At 41.5% G+C, this 24,331-nt stretch overlaps 1 protein-coding gene across 1 annotated transcript; it reads right to left on the bottom strand.

Moving 5' to 3' along the window:
* On the bottom strand, nucleotides 1–24,331 carry MUC13 (mucin 13, cell surface associated). The gene is made up of 12 exons (XM_043473381.1): nucleotides 24,220–24,331; nucleotides 23,739–23,777; nucleotides 20,175–20,297; nucleotides 18,811–18,917; nucleotides 14,980–15,035; nucleotides 11,252–11,415; nucleotides 8,328–8,453; nucleotides 7,885–8,014; nucleotides 7,200–7,237; nucleotides 5,503–5,587; nucleotides 2,472–2,670; nucleotides 1–933 (listed from the first exon to the last, which is right to left on the bottom strand). Exons 1-11 carry the CDS (start codon nucleotides 24,329–24,331, stop codon nucleotides 2,472–2,474), a joined length of 1,179 nt encoding a protein of 392 aa, XP_043329316.1. The 3' UTR covers nucleotides 1–933.

Genomic DNA, 24,331 nt, shown 5'->3' on the forward strand with positions numbered 1-24,331 from the left:
TATTAAAGACACTTTATTTGTTATCTTTTATAGTTAACAGTCAAGAACAAATAATAATAATAATAAAAAATAACTTGCAAGGAGACAGAACATTAGACAGAAGCAAGGATACTGTTAACATTAAAGAAAGACTGTGCTCGAGGTGACTGTCCCCATTCTTGGCTGTGTGTATGTTGGTGGCCGCTGCTGATCCTCTGAGGGAAGGCTGATGCTTTCGTGAAGTACCTCTGGAATCTGTATCACAAGGCTTGAGGGACATTTTCAGTCCAGGCCTTCTAGTTGACATTAAGAAGGTCCTGGATTGCCAGTAACTGCTCCTCAAAAACTAAGAGACATGTCTCTTTTTCTGTCCCCTGGGTGTGAGGCCAGGTCACAAACTCCCGGCAGGGGAATGAAATCCCTATATTTGAGGAACAGAAGTAGCGTCTCTGTTTTAACTTGCCAGAGAATGAACTTGAGCACCTTGAAGGATGGTATCTCCTCCCATTGCCTGGGACCTCCATAGCTGGTGTGTAAGAGTCTTCCAAAATTAGGCCACTTATCTGCAGTGTATCAACTCCAAGCAACATTCTTGTAGACTCTTCCAGGAGTGAATAATCCTGGGGAGCTTCCTTCTAGATAGGAAATGGTTATTGTTGCCCCACCAGGAAGAAAAACTAACCACTGTCCTGACTGGAGCAAATCAACTATCTTGCAAATGCTCACAGTATCTATATGCATTTAATTTCATAGGTACTTAGTTAGCAAACAAGCTGTATTCATTGTAAATAGTCACAACTTCCATTCGGAGAGGCTAGATGTTGTATGGAAGAGAAGTACTAAAAGCCAGATCTTCAAGGCTGCTCCCTTCTCCATCAGTCTTTTGAACATTCAAAATAAAAGCTCATATGTTAGGTTGAGGGGCTGTGGATGGATCCAAATTCTTACAAAATTCTAGACAAAATGAGAGAGGGGAGGGAAACTCTTAGAAAGGAAGTATTCCAATAGAAATGTATATGAAAATTTAGTTTCATAAGTGATTAACATTGTTTTAAATATTATTGAATAGTATTATTCAAATAGCTCTTTATGCACTTTGGCTTATTTGATCTTTATCCTCTGAAGTAGGCTTCATTTAGTCCATTTCACAGATGAGTAAACTAACCCAGAGAAGTCAAATAACCTGTCAGAGATCACACAGCTCAGAACAGGAAGGGTCAGACTGTGAACCAGGTCTGTCGGATTCTAAATCCCATGCGTACTCAAGCACTAAAGGCCTTTCTTCAGAGGCAATACTTGAAGTAAGCATTCCACCAGTGTGGAGAAAGGGAGGCTTGAAGTGAGTTCAACGGAAGGTTCACCTCAGGTAGGACCAACAGGCGTCTGTGGGACATCCATTCTCGACTACTGCTGACTGGACCCTGTGTCCAACCCCACATGGTGCACTTTGTGCAAATCACCCCTTCATGCATACATGAAACACTTAGAGTCCATGACTAAAGGAAAATCAACCATGAGATTTTAAAATAAAAACAACTCAGATTTTCCCAGAATATTCAAAGTGCATTAAGACTCTCAAAGGATGACCTGCTCACTTGGGCCACCTGCAGAAGCTGAGCTCAAACCTGGGAAGTGGGGATGTTGTGACCCCTTCCCCGGCCCTTTGCCCAACCTCCTAGGTCCTCCTCCGCAGCCTCTTTATTTTTCTTCTCTCCTGGGAGGCCTCACCCCTCCTTCTTCCTCTTTCTCCCCACTCTTCCTCTTTTAAACAAGTCATTTTTCTCCTTGCCTCTTCTGTTTCCCCTTCCTCTTCTCCAGCCCCTTCTCCTTTTCCTTCTGACTTGTCACCCTCCTTGCAGGAGTTTCCTCTGACAAGCTTTCTCCTTTCAGTATTTCATTTGGTCACACTGAGCAATGCCGGCTACAGTTCTCTAATACAGATCTCACGAGGACAAGCTATTTACCTTGAAAGTCCTCCCAAGGGAAAGAAAATATTACCAGCCTCACTTGTTACTTTAGAAATTGACCAAGTTGCCTTGTGGTCTGGGTGGGGAGGAGAGGAGAGATTTGCCTTTATGTGGGCTGTCTGGAAAGGACCCATGTAAATAGAACCATGCTTACATCCAACAGTCCTTCCCAGGCCAGACCTAGGTTGGGTCCTAGGGCCTTCAGCAGTCTAGGAATTATCATCACAACCACTGGAGTTATAGCCCAAGAAATATATAATTTAAAGAGACCTTAAGGGCATCTGAATTAAGCTTCCCTTTTTACAGCTGAGGAAATAGATGGTGAGAGAAATTAAGTGGTATGTCTAAAGTCACATAGATGGTCAGTGTTAGGGACCAATTGGTGGCTAATTATAATAGCTTCCTGATTAAAAATAAAAAGGTCTACGGGGCAGCCAGGGTTGCTGCTGATATAGTAGCCAGGTCCCAAGTCTGCCCTGGGGCATTTCACTCAACAAAGGCAAATAGAAAGCACACAATACTCACCTAATAGTCTGGTCGGGGAATACCCGGCATTGTGTAGGGGTTCTCTGGCTGGTTGTCTCTGGGCAGGTTCACCCTGATCTTAGGGAAGATGCTCCCCTCTGCTCCTAGATTGCTAAAGCCAGTCTCCTTGAGTCTCAGATTTTGCGAGTCCTTCTCAATCAAGGTCTCTTCTTCCCCATTCTTGCCTTTGTTCTTTAACCTATAATTGGTAACAGAAATTAGGATCTGACAGTGGTGACAAGTTCCTTGAAGCAAATGTTAATATTCTTTTTTCAATATTTAAATTTTTTAAATAATTTCAAATTTACATGTAAGTTACAAAAAAAAAAAAAATTACACAAAGCTCCCATACATCTGTCACCCAGAGTCCCCAACTGTTAACATTCCTGAACCATTTAAGAATAAGCTACAGACCTGATGTCCATTACTGGTAATACTTCAGTACTTCATGCAGTGTAGATTCCCTGACTCTCCTCATAAGCTCCATGTAACCATCAAAACCAGAACATTATCCTGATCCAACATTACCATCTATTAATAATTCTGCCTATTATATTACATTTTGCTAGTAATGTTAGTATTCTTCAGTGTGCCTTTGAATTACTTATGGAAATGATAATAAAAGTTAAAGAAAAAGGATGATTTGTGATACAGTTTTTCATTCAAGCAAAGTCAATTCTATAGTAGCACCCCAATGAATAAGATGAGTTCAAGGCATAAAGGTCTTAAGGAGAAATAGAAGTTTCCCAGGATCTGCTGCGAGCCCTCAAGGACCTCAAATGTAAGCATTCAATGCCAAGTGAAAAGATTTGAGGTGAGGGAGGCACTTGCCTCCGCACCAGTTAACTCTGATCATGACCCTTCTTTCCTTCTGGCCCATAGTCACCCACAGTGTTGCTCTGTTAAAGTGGGTGGTAGGGCCAGAGGCACCCGTAAAGGCCACAGGGCAGTCCCAGGGTGACTCTCAGACACTGGGGTGTCGTACAGGAAGACCCACTCATCTGCTGACCCTGATAGCCAGCCTAGCCCACCACAGAGTTCTTCCCTGTGACAACACTCCTGTCTAAGGTGGCTGAGAAGAGGCTCCCTTCCCTCAGGAATGGACAGGACATTCTAATTCTTGGAGGGCTTCAGGAGTAATGAATCCAAGGCTGAACTAAGAGCAAAACCAGGCTCTGTAGCAGGAAGAGGGAACTGAGAACCAAGGCTGTTTTCCAGGACACAAGCTCTATTTCAGCTCCTGAGGGCCCTGAAGACCATGGCAGTGAGCCAGTCCACCATGGAGGAGGCAGCCTTACTCTGGAGCTGAATGTCCTGGCCCCCCCTCCCCCTTGGAAAGGGAAGGCCATGTTCCCAGTTCCCAGCTTGGCATCCTTGCAATCAAGTCTCTGGGGAAGAGTTAATAACAAAATGGACTGAAAGAGAAAAAAAAGAAGAAGAAACAAAATATTTTAGGAATGAAAACTATTTGTCCTCTCATATTACAGTGCAAGAAAACCTATTTGCCAAAATATAAGCTATGAGCCAAATGCTACTTTTAAAAAGTAGCTTTTCATTTTTTTTTTTAAATCAGAGTGACTCCTCACTTGGCATAACTAGAATGGAATAGAAGATAGCATTCCATCTCTGTTAATGGAGGGAACTTTATCTAAGTGTAGAATGAATGAATGGACCCTACTTAAGTTTTTTAAAAGGGTACTTAAGGCACCAAACTGAAAAAACACCATGCAGAGATAATGTTTCTCCTTAAAACCCAGGAGGCTCAGCTGAGGTATCTTTGTCCTTGTGTTAGTCACTCCATCATGTTCAACTCTGTGACCCCATGGACTGTAGCCTGCCAGGCTCCTCTGTCCATAGGATTCTCCAGACAAGAATACTGCAGTGGGTTGCCACGCCCTTCTCCAGGGGATCTTCCTGCCCCAGGGATCAAACCCAGGTCTCCTGCACTGTAGGCATATTCTTTATCATCTGAGCCACCAGGGGTGTTAGGCTATTTGCAGTGAGATTCTGGGCAGGGGTGACTTGATGAAAATTATATTTGACAATATCAATGGAGTTAAATATTGCCAACAAAATAGTTTTTTGGTTTTTTTTTTTTCTGCGCAAATAAAGGTTTCATCGTCGTCATGTCATGAAGTCCTTCAGTCATGTCCGACTCTTTGCGACTCCATGGACTCCTCAGGTGACGGTCCATGTAGGCAACAGTCCATGGAGTTTTTCAGGCAATAGTACTGGAGTGGGCTGCAATTTCCTTCTCCAGGGGATCTTCCCGACCCAGGGACCGAACCTGGGTCTCCTGCATTGCAGGCAGACGCTTTACCATCTGAGCCACAGGGAAGCCCTAAATAAAGGTTTATTGTAGGGCAACCAAGGAGAATGAGTGGCTCATGCTCAAAAAATCCCAAACTACCCAAAGCATTTTTAATGACATCAGAAAATGGTTGTTATGTCACTTTATAGGCTTCCCTGGTGGCTCAGATGGTGAAGAATCTGCCTACAATGCAGGAGACCTGGGTTCAGTCCCAGGCTTGGGAAGATCCCCTGGAGAAGGGAATAGCTACCCACTCCATTATTCTTTCCTGGAGAATCCCATGGACAGAGGAGCCTGGCGGGCTACAGTCCATGGGGTCACAAGGAGTCAGACACTACTGAGCAACTAACACTGATGTCACATTATAGTATTAAGCAAAAACAAACCTCAACAAAAAATTTAAAAGCACAAAAGATACAAAATTCATTTTAAACAGTAGCCAAAAACCTAGAAGGATGTATTCCAAAATGTTGGTTGTTTCAGGGTGGTGAGTTTTGTGGGTGATTTTTTTATTTTGCTCTCCTACACATGTTCTATTTTCTTTAGTGAATCGTGTGTAGCTTATAGAATCAGAAGAAAGTTCTGATGATAAAAGGTCAATGGTATTAGAGAGGTCTCGCCTTATTTTCCTTCTCTTGCCTGGGAAAAGCTGGGTGTGTTTGGAAACCAGAGTGTAGTGCTGGTGGCTGTGACCCAAGAAATGGACACTTTGTCCCATACCTCATTGAGACGATGAGTGTAATCACCATGCCAAGAATGACGATGCCAGCAATGGTGCCCACGATTGTGAGGATCAGCTGAAATGCTGAAAGGGAAAAGAGAAGAGTAGGAACAGCTTCCCCCAAGCAGAGCCCCCCATCTACTGCACAGGTGCCAAGAACACAATGGGGCTCTGGTCTGTGACCCCCCTTCCAGGGCCAGGATGAGTGGGTGGCTCACTTCCTTTAACCCTCTGTCCATCGTCACCCCCAACAGTGTCTTTAGAACTCAGTTAGAAGAGACAAACTTGCCAGACAAAAGAAGACCATAAAGACAAAGGAGGCCATGGTGGCAGGACCTTCCTGGGCTTCATAGGGAGTGGGATCTCACTTGAGGTCCACTCACCTGAGGTCCTTACCTCTGCTGCCTTGCCTGCTGCCATAACTGATTTTGCTGATAAACTTAGGGGAACTATGTTGGAGTTAAATTTGTCACTAATAGAGGAGCCAGGTAAAGGCTGGATGTAATTGGTGAGGGAAGAGTCTGGAGGTTCATTACCACTCAGTCTCCTCTAGATCTGCTCTGTCTAGTGCTCCTGAGCACTTAAAATGTCATCCTGGTGTAGCATGTCAGTGTAATGTACACAGCAGATTTCAAATACATAGTATGAAAAAACTGCAAAATATCTCTAATAATTCTTATATTGATTGCCTGCTGAAATGATACTATTTCCCATATAGTGAGTGAAATAAAATTTTATTAAAAATCAATTTCACCTATTTCTCTTTACTTTTAAAAATTTACATAGAATTTTTAAAATCTGAAATTAAGTCTGAAGCTCATGTTGTATTTTTATTGGTCAGTGCTGCTCTAGATACCTTTGATTCTTCCTGCTCCATGACTGCCCTTTATGTCACCTCTAACTAACCAGGATGCATGGGGCCATTGATCATTAAGTCTTGAAAAAAGCCTCAAAGGTCATCTGATCCAAATTTCTCATGTTATAGGTGGAGACACTGAAAGCTCAGAAGGAAGAAATGACTTATCAAACCCAGGCTCACAAAAAATACAGTAGAAAAGAAAAGCATTTCTAATCACTAACTTTTGTGGCTGGCTGGGAAACGAACAGAAATATTTCCTTCACCTTGGGTCATTGATCGTTTAGTTCATTATATAAAATTTTAAATATAATACAGTTAGTATTGTCCCAGTCTGGTGAGGGTAGGGGATGGGAGGGAACAAAGAACTGAATTTACAACAACATATTCCCAACTTGGAAAAAGGAAAAAAATTGTTAAAAAACACTAGTAAAACAAAAAGATTATTTGAGTATTTAAATGTCTGGTTTCTAGTTTTGCTCCACTATGAACATAAACATTTTTGGATTATACTGGTCTTTACCTTTTCTAGTAGCAGACAATGAATATTTAATCTAATGCAGGAAATGAATACAATGTTGGGACAAACTTCTTTGGCCTGGGACAAGTCCAGGGGTTCCAGCCTGTCTCTTGGGCTGAGTTCTATTGTTTCCCATAACCGAGAGTCTCATGACCTAAGGGTGGGCATGGACTGGCCTGACCCAGAAGACAAACTCCAGGCAGATTTTTCTCTCTCTTTATGAAAAAAGTCAGAGACTTTGGGGGACTGGACAGAATTTTGAATGTGGTCAATGTCTGTTTCTCAGAAGCTTAATAACAAAGCAAGACTTTTCTACTCACAGTCTTTACAATTGATTCCACTGTAGCCAAACGCACACCTAAAATATAAGAAGGAATAGGAAACTGTGGTAAAGAACCTTATGAAAGCAGGTCAGAGTTCCTACCCGACCTCCATGTCTTCCATGCATCCTTCTTTCATTGTCTCCTCCCCGTTCTGTCTCCTCTTTCTCTTTTCTTCCTTCTGCACCCTGATCTTCCAGGTAAGTACCTTTCATGGCTCTCGGGAAGACTGATATGGCATACAATCCTGTGTGGTTCCATTTGCTACCATCTGAGTGCTCCATCTTCAGAGCACTGGGAGGATTCATCGGTTTGGGTGAAGCTGGTTCCCAGAGGCCTAGCACTTAGTGGGACCCCTCAAGCTGTGAGACCACATGGCTCACTCTGCTACTTATTTGCTGCCGTGTGAGCAGGGACTTGCCATTCATATTCTCTGAGCTTTAGTTTTATCACTTGAAAATGGGGGAATGAATACATTCCTGAAGTTGTTATTTGAGAAGCAATACCTATTGTAGTTCCCAGCACACAGATAAATGTTCAAAAATTGATGATGGTGGTGGTGATGCTCTGTACCTTGTGCCAGTGAACCAACTTCCCAAACCTAAACTCATACATACATTACAAGCTCTGTCCTTTTCACCTAGCCTTAGCGATGAAAAGATGAAAAAGGGGTGATTTCTCTTACTTTTGACAAATCCCGTCACTATCTTCCTTGTAGCCTGGCAGGCATACGCAGCCAGCACTCGTGCTGTTCATCACTAGGCATTGCTTCTTGCTCTGTTCATTGCAGGTTTCAGAACACGTTGGAGGCAAAGCTTCAAAAGAGTGATTTCTGGGTAATTTTCAGAAACAGCCTCTTCAACCCCAAAGTGATACATCGCAGAATATAATTTTTTACATTGCTTTTTCTGGGTGAAACTAGGCGCTCAGTGGTTGTGAAGTGGTACGTGGACCTCCTCACCAGCTCTTACCCAAGGCCCCCTCCAGACCCATAGGACAAAAGCCAAAATTCACATCCCTCAGACTCTAAAATGCACATGGAAGCTTGAGCAGGAAAGTGTGTACTTTGTGAGAATGCAGAAGGAAAGGGGAAGGAGGTGAACCATTTGAAGCAGATGGAACACTTACCAACACACGTAAGCATCTGTGGTTTTGGTCTCACCATCCCCTCTTTGCACTCACATAGTGAACCACTGTCACAATCATTTTGGTCATTTGGTTTTTTACAACCATAGTAATCACACAGATCTTGCTCTGAGAGGCACAAATAATTAAAAGACATACTTAGCAAGACAATATGGATAAGGTAACTTGTGAAAACACCCTGTTCCATTGTGGTCATCACTGCCTTTTAACACATTTTGGGATTCAACCAATGAAAATCCAAGGTTCTGAAATTCAGCTCCCCAGTGGGTCTCTTCTGTAAATATTTCCTTATATTATTCAATTAAAATTAATTCAATCCCATGCAGTAGAACTGTGTTCAAATTCTCTTTTGCATCTAGCTCTTTGCTGGGTTCCACAAAGGACACAGTAGCTGCATAAGTTTTGGACCCCATCTTCAGAGAGTTACATGTTTGTACCCATAGAAAGTTGCAACCAGCAACTTGTAGCACAGACTTTAAGTACAATGGGAATTCAGGGGCTCAGATAGCTAAAGATAACATGGAGAAGGTGGAAATTGGGCTAAGTCTTGAAAGAGAGGAAAGATTTTAATAGTCTGAGGCAAAGTCTAAGTGAAGTAAACAAGGGATGAAAAGAAGGAAAGGATTGTGGTCTGGGAGTGATGGGACTGTACTTGGGCAGGAGAGAGGCAGTGAGGTGAGGTGGAAGAAAATAGAATTCTTGGCTCTGCAGTTGATTGTCTGGAGGCTTTTTGTTCAATCATTTGATTTTTGGGGGTTCAATGTCCCTTCCACCTATGAAATGGGGCTAATGCAAGTGTCTACTATAGGAGACTCAACAAATAATCGTTCCTTTGTTCATTCATTGGTATAGCAGAGTTAGAAGGCTAGGTTAAGGTCACTGACTTTTATCCTACAAGTCTAAGAATCCATTGTAGATTCTGAGCAGAAGCATGGCCTTAAGAAAACCATCTTTTAAGAATGTTAGTCTAGAAACAGATTGGAAGGCATTAGGTACAAAAAGATGAATCTGAGAATAGATTAGGGGGAGAGAATAGGAGCAGGTAGAAGATATGTAGTTACTCTCTTCCATACATCCCAAGCCTGTAACTAAACTTCCTTTATCACCCGCTGTTTGAAAATGCCTCTAAATAAAAACCCAGAGAAAGAGATTTTACAACTGTTGACACAGAAGACAGACTCTGTCTTTGCAGCTGAAATGAGAGAGCAGCAAAAGATGTTTTTCTCTAAAAGTTTTGAGCTCTCCCTTCCATGTGCTGGGCAGCTCGTGCTCCTGTGGCCATCTTTAGCTGGTATCATTTGATAATCTGTTAATGTATCTGACAGCACATGCCTGGTGTCAAACTGGAGAGATACCAAGAGGAGTTGTCAAAAAGAGCAGTTCTTAGAGCTGAGGCTGATGGTTTCAAGTCTGCCAGGCTCAGAGCTAAGACAGTTCAAGTAGAGCCAAATGAGAGAACTGCAAAGGGAACCCTAACTTTATTTTGAAGAACACACTGGATATTTTCATTTGATGACCATTATGAGTGGTCAGTCCCCAAGCTGATCAGGACTCTCAACTTCCTCACACTTGCTAGAAATCTCATCTAGCCAAAAGCAAGGTGTACAGTAAGGTTTCGTCTTGCCCTGCTGACAATTTCATCTTCCAGGTGGGTATAGCTATTCTGACTACATGAATTGCTACTCTGGACCAAATTTTGACCCCCAAGGAGAAATTTATTGGCAGGCAGAAGTGACTGGTTCCTTGGAAGACAAGGACCAAGTGATAGCCAGAAACAGGAGTATGTCTTTGAGAGAGTAAATATTGAAATGTTCAGAAATGCTAAGGTATAGTTCCATGGTATGAGACTCTGGAAAATGAAAACAGTTCAGGAAAGTAAGAAGCTTTGAAAATGTAATCCTATGCATGAGACAAGTGCTTGGGCCTGGTGCACTGGGAAGACCCAGAGGAATCGGGTGGAGAGGGAGGTGAGAGGGGGGATCGGGATGGGGAATACATGTAACTCCATGGCTGATTCATGTCAATGTATGACAAAACCCACTGAAATGTTGTGAGGTAATTAGCCTCCAACTAATAAAAATAAATGAAAAAAAAAAAGAAAATGTAATCCTAACTGTGCAGCTGCAAATGACCCCCAATGAGCTATTTAAAAAAAAAAAAAGTGGGAGAAGGCCAGGTAATTTAAGAAACTGGCACGGTTTGCAAAGGAAGTTCTCAGAGGAGAGACATAAACAAAATATAAAAAGAAAGTCCTGAAACCAAAGGTGGAATATTAAAAGTATGACAGTCCAGAGTCCCAAATGAGTTCAGGCTTGTGACAAGCAAAACCCAAAACAACAACAACAAAAATCCAATTACAAAGAGCAAAGGGTTAAAAATAAAAAATGAGCAAATAAAAAGTGTGTGTGTTTTCCATGTCACAGGGGCTCATAGAAAGGCCAGGCCTGGTTGGTGAGTTTATAAAACAGCAAAAGTGAACTGTTACAGCTCTCCTGTGGGCATGTGCATCTGCCTAAAGGGGAAATTGTGTAGGTAAACTTTCTATAAGCATTTGGAAAGCTGTAACTTGGTATAGAGCTCTCTTGTTTTCCTCCTTTCTTCATCTTCCCCAGTCCAGAGGCTATTTATCCAAGGCTACCTTCGAAGAAGAGGAAGAAACTAGTCAGTTTGATGACTTAGGGGATGGTTATAAATGAGCAGAAGTCAAGTGACTGGGGAAAGGGAGGGAGGAAGAAAGGACAGGTTCAGAGAAAACTCAGAGATGTCTGTGGATTCAATTATCCAGTTCTTCTGGCCCCCTTCACAAGTAAAGTAAAAAATTTACTTATAAAAATTTACTTCTATTTATAATAGAAAATGTAGATAGGTCTTCAGGTAAATGTTGAATAAAATTATTTAATACTTACGGTCATATCCTGAAAAGTTACTTGTTTGTGTAGTAATCGCATTTCTAATGGCATCTGATATGGTTGTCTCATTTTCCTTTGTAGTTTCTGTAAAAATATTTACTACTGCTACGTCAACACCCTGGTTACCAGCACGCATTTCAGATCTTGCTGAAGCGGATGTGCTAAAAATGGAATGAATCCATCACTTGATGAACTGAACTAAATCATCATCAAATTGGTCTTCAGACCTCCCAGACTCTCAAATCTCCTGAGTTAGTCCCAACCCATTGTTTTATATCCACAGTTGAGGCTCAAAGAGGGAGGCCTGGGGTTGATAAGATGGCCATTTATAGACTTAGAGATCTCTATTCAATATGCATTCAGAGGAAATCTAGAACTACAGTAAGGTCCTATTGGAAGACACTTAGAAAAATTGTGGACAATCATTTCTAGGTGCCTGCATTGAACCAGAAGTAGAATCAGTGACATGTGAAATAGTAAGCTGCCATTTTCTGTAGAAAATCAAGAGTAGGTCTCCTGATGAGCTGTAAAATCTGATTTGTGCCTTGAGAGAGATAAAGGGGTATGTGTTCCTTTCTGCACACAGAGAGAGCAATAATCAACCATATTGAGTCTGGATCATTCCCAGAAAGGGCCCAGAAAACCAGCAGGCAGCTTCAAAGTGTGTGTGTGTGACTAGGCTTGGGCACACCTGACCCAGAGGAGAACTGATCCCAAGAAAGGAGGGGCCGTGGGAAGCATCAGATGTGCATGCATGCTAAGTTGCTTCAGTTGTGTCCAACTCTTTGTGACCCTATGTACCATAGCCCACCAGGCTCCTCTGTCCATGGGATTCTCCAGGCAAGAATTTTGGAGTGGGTTGCCATTCCCTTCTCCAGGGGAATCTTTCCAACCAAGAGATGGAAATAGCATCTCTTTAGGTCTCCTGCATTGGCAGGCAGGTTCTTTACCACTAACGCCACCTGGGAAGCCCGGGAAGCATCAGAATGTAATACCAAATCACATCACCTTGCTGCAAGACATCATAAGGGTCTTTCCCTCTCTCTAACTAGCACTACAGTTTCGGGTCCTGAGATCGGCTGTGCCAAGTTCTAATTCTTTCATTTATCAAAAAAAAAAAAAAAGAAAATCAAGTGATACAACCACTGAAAGAGAGAAAAAAAAAAGGACTTTAAAAGACTTCTTCCCACTCTGACTTGTGGCCATGTGTTTTTAAGACTCAGGATATTTTTGCAGTCCTATGTTTTCCTATACTCCATTCTGACTTTTGAATAAATACAGAAGTTTGAAAACACAGTCAACCCTACTTAGATAATGTTTGCAGTTATATGGGTTCTGTGGAACAACCCAGAAAATCCAAAACATGAACCAAATTCTGTTTTTAGGAATGATCACCTCAAAAAAAGGAGTCCAAAAAGCAAAGTGGGCTTTACAATCTTAAAGTTTCATGACTTGTTCATGGTAGCACTCAGAGGTAACAGAGGAAGGTACCAGGCAGTAAGAAAGGGGTACCTGGTACAAACTCTTTGTTATCAGTTGAAAGATGACCAGAGATCTATGGTATAATTTTGCAGTGGGGCTAGGAAAGAAATGCCATCCATAATTCATTCATCATCTGAAGAACCCTACTAGCATACAGTTCAGGAGGCAAGACAATACTCATGGAACAGTTCAAGGAAAGGATGGAGTGGCCGTGTACTCAAGTGACAAAAAGTTGTCATGTACAGAACCAGGGGAGAAGGCAATGGCAACCCACTCCAGTACTCTTGCCTGGAAAATCCCATGGACGGAGGAGCCTGGTAGGCTGCAGTCCATGGGGTCGCTAAGAGTCAGATTCGACTGAATGACTTCACTTTCACTTCTCACTTTCATGCATTGGAGAAGGAAATGGCAACCCACTCCAGTGTTCTTGCCTGGAGAAGCCCAGGGATGGGGGAGCCTGGTGGGCTGCCGTCTGTCGCACAGAGTCGGACATGACTGAAGCGACTTAGCAGGAACAGCAGCAGCATACAGAACCAGAGCACTAGCCTCCAAGTTTAAGAACCCAGAGATCTAGACCCAGGGGAGCTGCCATCTTCTGTGGCCCAAGACCAGTCCTAACTTCCCTCAGCCCGAGTATCCTCTGTCCAAAGAGAAATTGGAGTGTAGGAGGAATTCTGGGGACCCTTCCAATTCCAACATTCAGGCAGTAAATTAAGAGCTTGGGGATTCCGAGGAGAGAGCACTGGTCTGGAGCCTGAGAAATGCCTTCTGAAGTGAGACTGAGGTCCATCTGCCCACCACTGCCCTCAAGCTGGGGGAGTTGCTCCTCTCAGGACACTGAGTTCACAGGTAAGGTGTTGTCACCAAACTCCCCTGGCTCCCTTCAGTAACTCCCTAAAAACGGAAGGAGTGCCACAGTTTCAGAGAACCACTCCCCACCAAATGACTTCATGGGACCAGCTCTACCATCACACTTGCAGGGTCCTCTATTCTGGAAGGCAAACAGATGGGAACTAATACATGTAGAAACTGACTACATGCCAGGTACTTTGCACAGGGAAGCTTTCCAACTACTAGTATCTCATTTGCTCCCCGCAGGGTTCTGGGAAAGTTGATCAGAGTAAACCAGTTATACAGATTAGGTAATAAAAGTTCAGAGAGGTTAAAATACCCACCCAGTCACACAGCAATAAGGTGACAAGGCCGGGATTCAAGGTGAGGTTTACCTACTACCTACTGCTGTCATACCTCGATGTTCCTGCTTTTATCCAGTCATCCTGATGCATGAACTCCCTGTTCATGCAAGCCTAACACCCTTCAATGATGTATAGCCTTCAGTAGTTGTCTGCTGTGTCTCCAGCCTCTAGCCACTGTGTTGGGGCCCAGCCTCTCTACCCGCTGCCTGTACTGTGCCTCCCGTTAGACTGCCTCCTGGCTACCAGTCACATGTGCCCCTTGCTCATCGTCCAGATCGAAATTCACTACTTTTAGGGGGTCTTCTCTTAATTCATCTTTTTCCACAAAGGATTTGACAAAGTTTATGAATACAGATGTGATAATAAAACCACAGAAATATAAATACATTAGAGCTGCTTTTTCTGCACGATTCTGTTTACCTTAGAGAGTTCTTTCCTCAGCCTGCAGCACTTGTGTATCAATATGCTTCAGAGAAGGCCAAGATGGAATCACTAACTTCTTGAGAATCCTCTACCTCTTTGGGTTTCCAAATAGCACACAGCCCTGGTCACTACATGCTGATACACTCACTGCATGCCTGTTCTTACTATAGAAAGAGCTCACAACAGGCCCTTCAGTGACCAGTCATGTGACTGGGGTCATCCTGTCTGCCTCATTTCCCCCTGTGAAGGAAGAGATGGCCATGAACCATTCATTCTCCTCTGGGCCCCCTGGGATGCACATTCCAGGGAATGGCCAGGTGTGGTTTGTAGCCAAGGGATCAAACCGAACAGATTCAGGTGATGTCCTGGACCATGTGAGCAAGTTGCTAAGTAGCCAGTCACAGGGACCATCTTGCTATCCCCAGGCTACACTCTGCCCACCCAGGCCAGGGTCAATGTGCATCTGAGTCAGGGCCCTTTGTGGTACTCAGACTGACCACCTCTTCTTGACTTGTGACTGGCCACCCTAGGACTTCAGTGCCATATGGGGAATGCAAGAGGAGACTAAAAGTTAGGGAACACAGCCTGCTTCCAAAATACTCTGTGGGTCCACAGCAAACTTACCTTACTTTAACAATTACAGTCTGTCCGTAATCAGAAATTTTAAATGTATCTTTAAACTGTGGAAAAGAAGAACAGATTTAATAACAACTACAGCAAGGGGGAAAAGTAATCGTATATCTAGATTTTTACTATAAACCCATTTCTAAACTCATTTATGTAACACAGCAAATTTATTCTTTACATGTGCTCTAACACCTTTCAGCAATTTCTGCTCTAAAATAGGATGATTCTGGTATAAGTCAGAGCTACTCAGGAAAAAGATGGAAATCCGAAGCACTCAGTCAAATCAATACTCTTAAATATAGCGTGACTGACTTGTTTTCTCTTTTCAAATCATGTGAAGTTTTGCATCTTTGTTAGACTTACCTATATGCATACTTCATACACTCATCAATTTACCCAAGGAAGACTAAAATGCTTAACTTCCCAAGGCATTATGCCAGAGACATAGATTACCAAGATGGGCAGACCCAGCCTGTGATCAAGTTACACCATGTGACCTCAGATTACACCATGAAGCTGACAGAGGTAAATGCCAGAGACAATACAATCTACCATGGAAGTTCAAAGAAATGCTCTTCCAGTATCAGAGCACAAGACAGGGCTTCATAAAGGAAACAGGCCATAAAGCATTTCAGTAGGTGGTGTGGGTCCAGGGAGTAGACAGAGGAAGGAATAGCTCACACCAATGCTTGGGAGCAGAGTGGCTCAGAAGACAGCTGAAGCATCAAGTTTTTCCATTTGTCAGCGTTTGCAAAATTTGACTTCCTTGAACCTCACTTTCTCACTGGGAAATTTGAGACAGCAGTAATTCCCACTGAATAGGGCTCTAATGTGTAGAAAATGAGATAGAATACATGATACATAGCTTTGTGAACTGGAAGGGGCTCCAGCACTGGTAGATCTTATTAGGCCTGAGTTGTGTTCTAAGAGCAGACAACTCTAGATACTTGTAAACAAGTGGCCAGAGATGAAGCTGGGACCTCTGGCAGGGATGAGGTGGAGGTAGGGTGGAGGTCCCAGGTAGAAAGTAAGTTATTTGATGCCAAGAATGGGTTCATTTTCTCTTTCTTATGATACCATCCACACCTGCCCGTTCCCAACGTCCATCCCATAGCACTCAGCATAGGGCCATCTCCATGAAACAATCAACGAACACAAGCTGACTGATGATTGAAGAAATTAAATGTGAAATCATAACCTTTGACATGTCTTCCTCTCTTTGGACCCCAGTCTTGATATTTATTACATGAATGTTGGACTGGGTTGGTGCAATTTTTTATAATTCAAGAATTTTATTATTTTTTGCCACACTTTAAAAGATCATGGAAACCAGTGTAATTTTAAGAGATAGTAAAACATTTCTCTTATTCTAGTCAAATTCAAATAAATTTGATACTCTAGTTAAGGCTGAGCAGCTTTGTATCCAGTATATGTCTGTATTCCTTTTAATTCTTTTAAATATCAGGAAGAGCTGGTATTTCTGTAAACCATCAGAGCACTGGAGTCTACTTAGGATCAAGTTCATGGGATGACCTCCAAGGTTCTATCCAGCTCCACTGTTGACCATTGGCCATTTAAATTTCTTAATCTCCAAAAAAAGATTGCAAAATTAGCATCTGCATAGGAAAAAGGTTTTCCTTTTCTTTTTTCCTTATTCCAGGTCACCCTTCAAGGATTTGAGGATATACACTTACTGATCTGAAGGGCCAAAAGGCTGGGCATGGGGGCAGGAATTATGCAAACAGGCCTGCCAGGCCCCACTGCACAACAGAGCCAGCAGGGGAGGAGAAGCAGCCCTGAGGGTCAGGCAGGTCTAGGTTCAAATTCCTCCTCCTCACTCACCAGCTGGGTGACCTTCAGTCAGTTTACTTATCCTTCCTGATCCTTGACTACCTACCCCATCTGCTAAACAGTATCATAGTACCAACTTCCCCATGTGGCTACTTTGAGAATTAGAAATATACGTAAAATGCCAGGTACAGCACAACAGGGAAACTTCAAATCCCTATGCAGCCTGTCCACTTGGATCTAGCTGGGGACAAAATAGACCCTGAGAGGCTTCTCAGGGCCTGAGCTGGCACTGCCCGGGCTACACGGTCTGCTAAGAGGACATTAAAGAAAGTAAACTTTCTTTTCCTATCTCCAGGAGTTGCAAAGGAGTTCTGGCATATCCCTTTCAGATTAAAAGTTTCTCGGATATTATAAAGTGCTTGATCCCCTCCCTGGCACCTCTGGGACCATCAACATCTGACTGACTGAACAAGTCACTAAACTAGTCTCTGAAGACTAGGGGCCTAGATCTGTAGCAGGAAAAGGCTTCTGGACACTCATAAACCCAAATCATGTTGGGAAATGCAGTGGCCACAGTAGCCAGTGCTCAGTAAAGCCACATGAGACAACTGAAGGATTCCCTCGAAATGGAAACATTGGTGTTGCCTATCCTCAATGTGCCAAATATCATCTGAGCAGGAGACTGGAATGTAGATCCAGGGTAAGAAGCTCAGTCACGGCCAGTAGGCCCCTCATGCACAAGAGGTAAGGCAAAGGGGCTCCGGCAAGCCCAGAATACATACAGCAGACACAGCTTTGATCGCTGCAGTGCCAGGCGCCGGCTGTTTGGTCACGAGCGCTTGCTCTCCCTGTAAGATCATCTGGATAATATTTTTTCATGTTTTACCAATTCTAATAACAAAACTCTTTTACAATGATCTAATTTCAAATGGAAACACACAGTCATAGAGCAAAACGTTAATTTTTTTTCAAATTTGTATAAAATGCTTTATTGGTTTCTTTAAAAACACAAAAACCATAAAGCTACCTTCTACTTTAGAGCCTCTAATCTAATCAAGTTTCATTTGAAAACTGAGAAGACAAGATTAAGAGTTTAAGTGTCATGCCAAAAGCACACACAACTAATAAAACATAAAACTCTGACAAACCTCACATTCTTTCTTATGCCGTACTTCAAGGATCTTTGACATCTTTTGATTTTTGACTTAAAAGAGGTGTTTTTCTCCTCTTTACCTAATTTTTAATCTGTCGCTATATGCTGTTATCCTGTACTTTGTGGTCCATTTTCATGGGCACCGTGCTTCCTGGGCCCCCATTAAGACATTAGTTTTTAAAAGTCTTTCTCCACCTAGAGTTCTGAGATATATTTCCAACCTAATATTTTTCCCTTCAAAACTAAATTTTGAGAGACACTGGCTGGACACCCTCTCTGAGACCTTCCAGGCCTTCCTGACATATGTGGCTCCAGAATAGAGATCTCCATCTCCTCATGTCAACACACTCACAGTAATCAACATAAAATGAAGCTGTTGTTCATTTTGACCTTTTTGACAATAGGATAAAGAAGTAACGTTTATTAATTCAGACGCAGTTCCTCTTCCAGACATTAAAGAAGCCAGACTAGTCTAGAAATGTATGCAAATTTGACTATAAATAAAAAACAATACAATTTTTCAATTTTTTTCTCTTCAATTCTATGGAAATCATTTCTTTTAAAACAGCATTAATCAGCCTCTGTAAGAAAGAGTACGGCATGGCTAGAAGTGGCTTCTGAAGGCCCTCAGCCGTGCCAGCAATTACCTCTGGTTATAGGATCACAGGGAGGCCCCCAGATCCTAGAGGAAGAACCCAGGCAACCAGGAAGCAGTGGCACTGGGAATTTGGAATAGCTACTGTTTACAGACCAATAAGGGTGCATTTCACTGTTTGAAACACTGGGATAGCTGTACCAGCCTGTACCACCCAAATGCCAGTCTATACAAGTCAGTGTTAGAATAAAGAATACTTATAGAGGAAGGATGTTTGGAAAATACTTACAAATGTAATAACTAGAATGTATAATTCCTGATACACCACAGAAGATTTATTTTCCAATGCAGCTGTGTATGATATTTTGACCTTAATTGTACCAGGGAATATCTTTCCTGAAATTCAAGCAGAATCTTTCTGTGATATTCAGTGTAAAGAAGGTTCATTTTGCTTAAAGCATAGATTATTTTTTAATTTTAAACATATGACAATACTACAGTAATTCTGGAAATATGAAAAACATTACCCCAAACCCAACCTAACCTATCACAATTATTCTCATTTTGGTATATTTCTCCCAGCTCTTTTGTGTGTGTGTGTATGTGTCTAGTTTATATCATTATAATTGCAAGTTTATATCATGAGTCTTCTTTACTTACTCTTAATAGTAAACATTTTTTCAAATCATTACTCAATCTTCATAATTATCATCTTAAATGCTATATAATATTCTATGAAACACATCTTTCCTTCATTGATGCAGTCACTCTTTGTTTTCAATGCTTTTAATTATTCAAAAGGAAAAAAAGTTTGCCCAAACATCTCAATGCACAACACTTTTCTATATTTGGGGTCATTTACTTAAAGTGGATCCCCAAAATGAGATTACTCATGCTAACAACAGGAACAGCCTTGGAAACAAGATTTGGCCTTGGGGATATCTCTAATCCCTGTGCCAACACAATGCATTCATTTCCAGTGCAGTTGGCAAGAAGGGATATTTCTTTTTCATAAAACAGACAAAAACATATAGCTCAGGAAACAGCCTTGGACTTTTATAGCACCCAGCTGATCTAACCAAAAAAGTGTAGTGTCAATTTGCTCTTAAAGTCCATTTACAGAGCTGAGAAGTTCTTAAGTCTCCAAAAATAAGATTTGGTGTTATGGTACAAGCAAATCCTATAACAAAAAAATCTGAGCCAAAGTCAAAGACCAGGTTCCTGGCTTGTCTGACTCTGTCGTTTTAGGAAATCACCTCATTTTGCATCAGTGTCCCCATGTAACAGCACTGCTTTGTATTTATGCAGTCTTTGTAGTTTTACATACCTACACCTATCATTTTACATACCTACCTTTCTACACCTATCATTTTCATTTTGACCCCATGGCACTGATCCTTCAGAAAGATAAAGTGAAGGGACCCATTCCCTCCCATACCTCTAGAACTAGTTCACATATCTGAATTGGTCCATTTCTTCTCCCACTAGGTTCACTGAGATAAAGACAGAAACTTCTTTTCTGTTTGACTGGCCTTTGTTGCCTCCAAATTTTCCTGTTTAATATTCCAGAAGCTCTTTTTGTCATTATTTTAAGTTTTCTATTCCCTTTAGGCCTGAGATGCATATCTCCATTGTTCATCCTTTGTAACTCACCTTTATTGCATGTGGAAGCATTATAGTAATATCCCTCTGAACACAGGCAAAAATATTCATTATGCAGATTAACATACAAAGAACCATCCTGACAGGAATCCTCTTTGCAAGGTGTGCTGGAACCTGAGATACAGTAGAAAGAGATTAAAAATCCACAAGTGACAATAAATAACACCTGGAAATATACTTTTAAATCTTCATGTCTCCCTCCTGGGCACTTTCTACTACTTGGCTGTGTTACGCCATGGTATACCCTTAGAACAGCTAGAAACAAACACATATTTTCTTATGTCTCTAGGAAGATTGTTGCTAAAATTCTAGAGCCAAGCACTTGTCAACAGTAAAGGTCAGAGGTTGGTGAGTAACAGTCTGCTCAAAAAGAGATTCCAGTGTTCTAATTCCAAGGAGTAAGGAAATACTTTGGATCTGGACTAGCCATTTCCCTCTGTCAAATGAAATAATTCTGATCTTTGATTTCAGAATAGATTGAGTGACTGACAACCTTCAGAGTTGTCTTAAAATTCTTATGGTTCCATAGGTGGAAATAGTTGTTTAAAAAAAAAACTACATATAAGGTACAATGTATATAACATGGTCTCTTTTTTATTAAAGTATAGTTGATTTACAATATTAGTTTCAAGTGTACAGTATAGTGATTCAGTATTTTTGCAGATTATACTACATTAGAAGTTATTATAAGACAATGGTTATAATTCCCTGTGCTATATAATATATCCTTGTTGCTTATCTCTTTTATACATAGTAGTTTGTATCTGCTAATCCCATATTCCTAATTTGTCCCTCTCCTCTTTGGTTTTTACCAGTTTGTTTTCTCTATCTGTGAGTCTAGAGAGGGGGAGATTTAGTTTTTACTACATATAATTTTGCCCCATTTAAGCTCTTTTTTCCATAACTATGGGCCTAATTCACCTTTATTAAAAAATATAATAGTGCTAGTGAGGAATTCTCATATTGGTGGGAATATAAAGTATAGCCGTTTCAGAAGACAGGTTGGCAGTTTCTTACAAAACTAAACTTAATAATATGACCCAGCAAGTGCAAGCCTTAGTATTTACCCAATATAAATGCTAAGTATTCACTTAGTATTTACCAACCTTTTTCCACTCAAAACCCTGCAAATGAATACTTAGAGCAGTTTTATTCATAATTGCAAAAACTTGGAAGCAATCAAGATGCCCTTCAGTAGGTAAGTGAATAAACAAACTGGTACAGCCAGACAAGGGAATATTATTCATGTTCAGGCCTTGAAAATCAACATGGAGGAATCTTACATGCATATTGCTAAATGAAAGCAGACTATCTGAAAAGGCTACATACTGTGTGATTCCAACAACATGACATTCCGAAAAAGACAAAACTATGGCAATAAAAGATCAGCAGTTGCCAAGGGTTAGCAGGGAGGGAGGGGTGAATAGGCAGAGTACAGCAGATTGTTAGGAAGGTGAAAATAGTCTTTACGATGGCTACATATCATTCTACATTTGTCCAAACCTATAGAATATACAACACCAACAGTAAACCCTCATGTAAACTGGACTTTGGGTGATTATGATGTGTCAGTGTAGATTCACCAGTTGTCACAAATGTACCCTCTGATGAGGAAAGTTGATAATAAGGGAGGCTGTGCAGGTATGGGGGCAGGGAAATATGGGAAATCTCTCTACATTTCTTTCAATTTTGCTGTGAATCTAAAACGTCTCTAAGAAATAAATTCTATCTAAAAATAATATTTTTAAGGGTAAAAGAAAAAAAAAAAGAGGCTACCTGGACACGGGAGGCATAGTGCAGTATCTCACAAACAACAATAAGGGTCAGCTCTCTAACAGGGTGTTAACCAATATTCTAAGTAAAGTAAATGGCTTTTTAACAAAGCCTTAACCACATTGCAAGGATGATTTGGAAAATCCTAGGGAAGAAATCAAGTGCAGAGCCATTTTGGATATACCGGTCAGATAACTCCTGGTGTGGCTTTCTCCTTGGCAATAAAGGACAGACTCAGTAGTATTTCCATGTGCCAGGAATAAAGTCACAGGATGTTACAGTGGGAAAAGGATTTTGTGGCTATTTAGTTCAATCGTCTCTTATTACAGGTGAGTATGTTGAAGCCAAAAGAGAATTGGTTTGGCTCATGCCCCACAGTTAGTGTAGGGCCAGAACACAAGAAGGCTGCCTTACTCTGAGAGAGGGTCTAGGGGAGCAGAAATGGCATAGAAAAGCTCCCTTTCCTGACTACAGGGGAACTGATTGTGTAGCTGTGTCCCTCCTTACCTAGCTTTCACAGTGGCCCCTCCAAACATGAAAGAAGATTGGGAAGCAGGTTTCAGTGCAGCCTCTGACTCCATTTCCTTAATCATTCATTTCTTAGATCTACCAAAAAATACTGAGGAAGCCAAAAGAAGAATGTATAGGACGATATCAACTTGCTCTTTGACCCTGGGCAAGTGGCTGCCCTCACTGAGCCTCAGTCTCCCTAACTGAGAATAATAGGGTTTATCTAGATCCTTTAAACATAGGTTTGAGGACTCTTTTAGACCAAGGGTTGGCAAACTATGACTCATAAGCCAATTCTTGCCAGTCCTCCTCTGTTTTTGTAAACTAAGTTTTATCAGTACACAATCAGCACATTCATGTGTATATTGTATATTGGCTGCTTTGATGTTAATATGGCTGAGTGGGGTAGTTGTAACAGAGATCTTATTATGGCCCACAAAACCTAAAATATTTATTAGTTTGCCTTCACTGATAAAGTTTACTGACCTCCATTCTATACCAAACTTTGGGAAATGAAGCAAATGTTTCCTGTTTCAATAACTTAGGCCGGAGGTCAACCTTCATCTCTTAGACAGTATCCCTAAACATCTGTCTTTTGGTCAATGGCCCTGGTAATGTCACATGTTTTCAATAACATTTGGTGAAGAATCAGGGCAGAACTGACTCCTTTCTTCAGTAGACCAAGGATCTAGTAGTGGGACTAGAGATCTCATCAGTGCTTATTAGCATCTGACCTCAGAGAAGCAGAACCTATATCCAAAAATCTCCTAAGAAAAGGGAAGCTACCAAAGTAGCTTTCACAAAATCCAAGTTTATAAAAATATTCCACATCTGGCAAATAGCTTGAGGAAAGAATAGAGTGGAACTGCAGGTAATCTTAGCATGTCTGCCATCACTAATAGCCTGTGTGATCCAGACTTTTTAATTCCAGGGTTTTATATCCAAGGACACCTTGGGTTTCTTTATACACACTTCCCTTCTCTGGTAGAACACACATACCTACCATCCTTCACAATGCTGTGACTCCTTAATGAGGAGCTTTGAGGGACTTGCTCTTACCTGTAGTATGTATGGTAGAAGTAGATGTATTCGAGATGGTAGCAGGAATTGTACTACTTGTGGGAGAAGTAGGTGTACTCGTAGCAATGTTAGGAGTTGTACTCTCTGTGGTAACAGTAGATGTATTTATGACAGTAGAGGTTGTAGTATCTGTGGTAGAAGTAGTTGTATTTGTGACAGTAGGGCTTGTAGTATTTGTGGTAGTAGATGTACCTGTGACAGTAGGGCTTGTAGTATTTGTGGTAGTTGTACCTGCGGCAGTAGGGTTGTAGTATTTGCGGTAGTAGATGTGTAGACAGTAGGTGCTTGTAGTATCTGTGGTACCTAGGGGTTGTAGTATTTGCGGTAGTAGTAGATGTACTTGTGACAGTAGGGGTTGTAGTATCTGTGGTAGTTGTACTTGTGGTGGTAGGAGTTATAGTAGATGTGGTAGAAGTAGGTGTACTTGTGACGGTGGTTGTAGTATCTGTGGTAGGGGTTGTAGTATCTGTGGTAGAAGTAGATGTACTTGTGACAGTAGGGGTTGTAGTATCTGTGGTAGTTGTACTTGTGGTGGTAGGAGTTATAGTAGATGTGGTAGAAGTAGGTGTACTTGTGACGGTGGTTGTAGTATCTGTGGTAGGGGTTGTAGTATCTGTGGTAGAAGTAGATGTACTTGTGACAGTAGGGGTTGTAGTATCTGTGGTAGTTGTACTTGTGGTGGTAGGAGTTATAGTAGATGTGGTAGAAGTAGGTGTACTTGTGATGGTAGTAGCTGTAATATCTGTGGCTGAAGAGTCACTTGAGGCTGCAGGCTGTTGGCCCAT

This window comes from Cervus canadensis, chromosome 7 (genome assembly GCF_019320065.1).
Source record: "Cervus canadensis isolate Bull #8, Minnesota chromosome 7, ASM1932006v1, whole genome shotgun sequence".
Taxonomy (NCBI): domain Eukaryota; kingdom Metazoa; phylum Chordata; class Mammalia; order Artiodactyla; family Cervidae; genus Cervus; species Cervus canadensis.

Bases quoted from the DNA above. Each gene is read 5' to 3' on its own strand.
- MUC13 (XM_043473381.1), bottom strand. From the start codon at position 24,331: ATGGGCCAACAGCCTGCAGCCTCAAGTGACTCTTCAGCCACAGATATT. The intron at 8,015-8,327 runs GTAAGTGTTCCA...ACTCTTTTGAAG, and splicing joins ACAGATGCTTACGTGTGTTG to CTTTGCCTCCAACGTGTTCT. The intron at 5,588-7,199 runs GTGAGTAGAAAA...TTTCCCTTTCAG, and splicing joins TGGAATCAATTGTAAAGACT to CATTTCAGCTGATCCTCACA.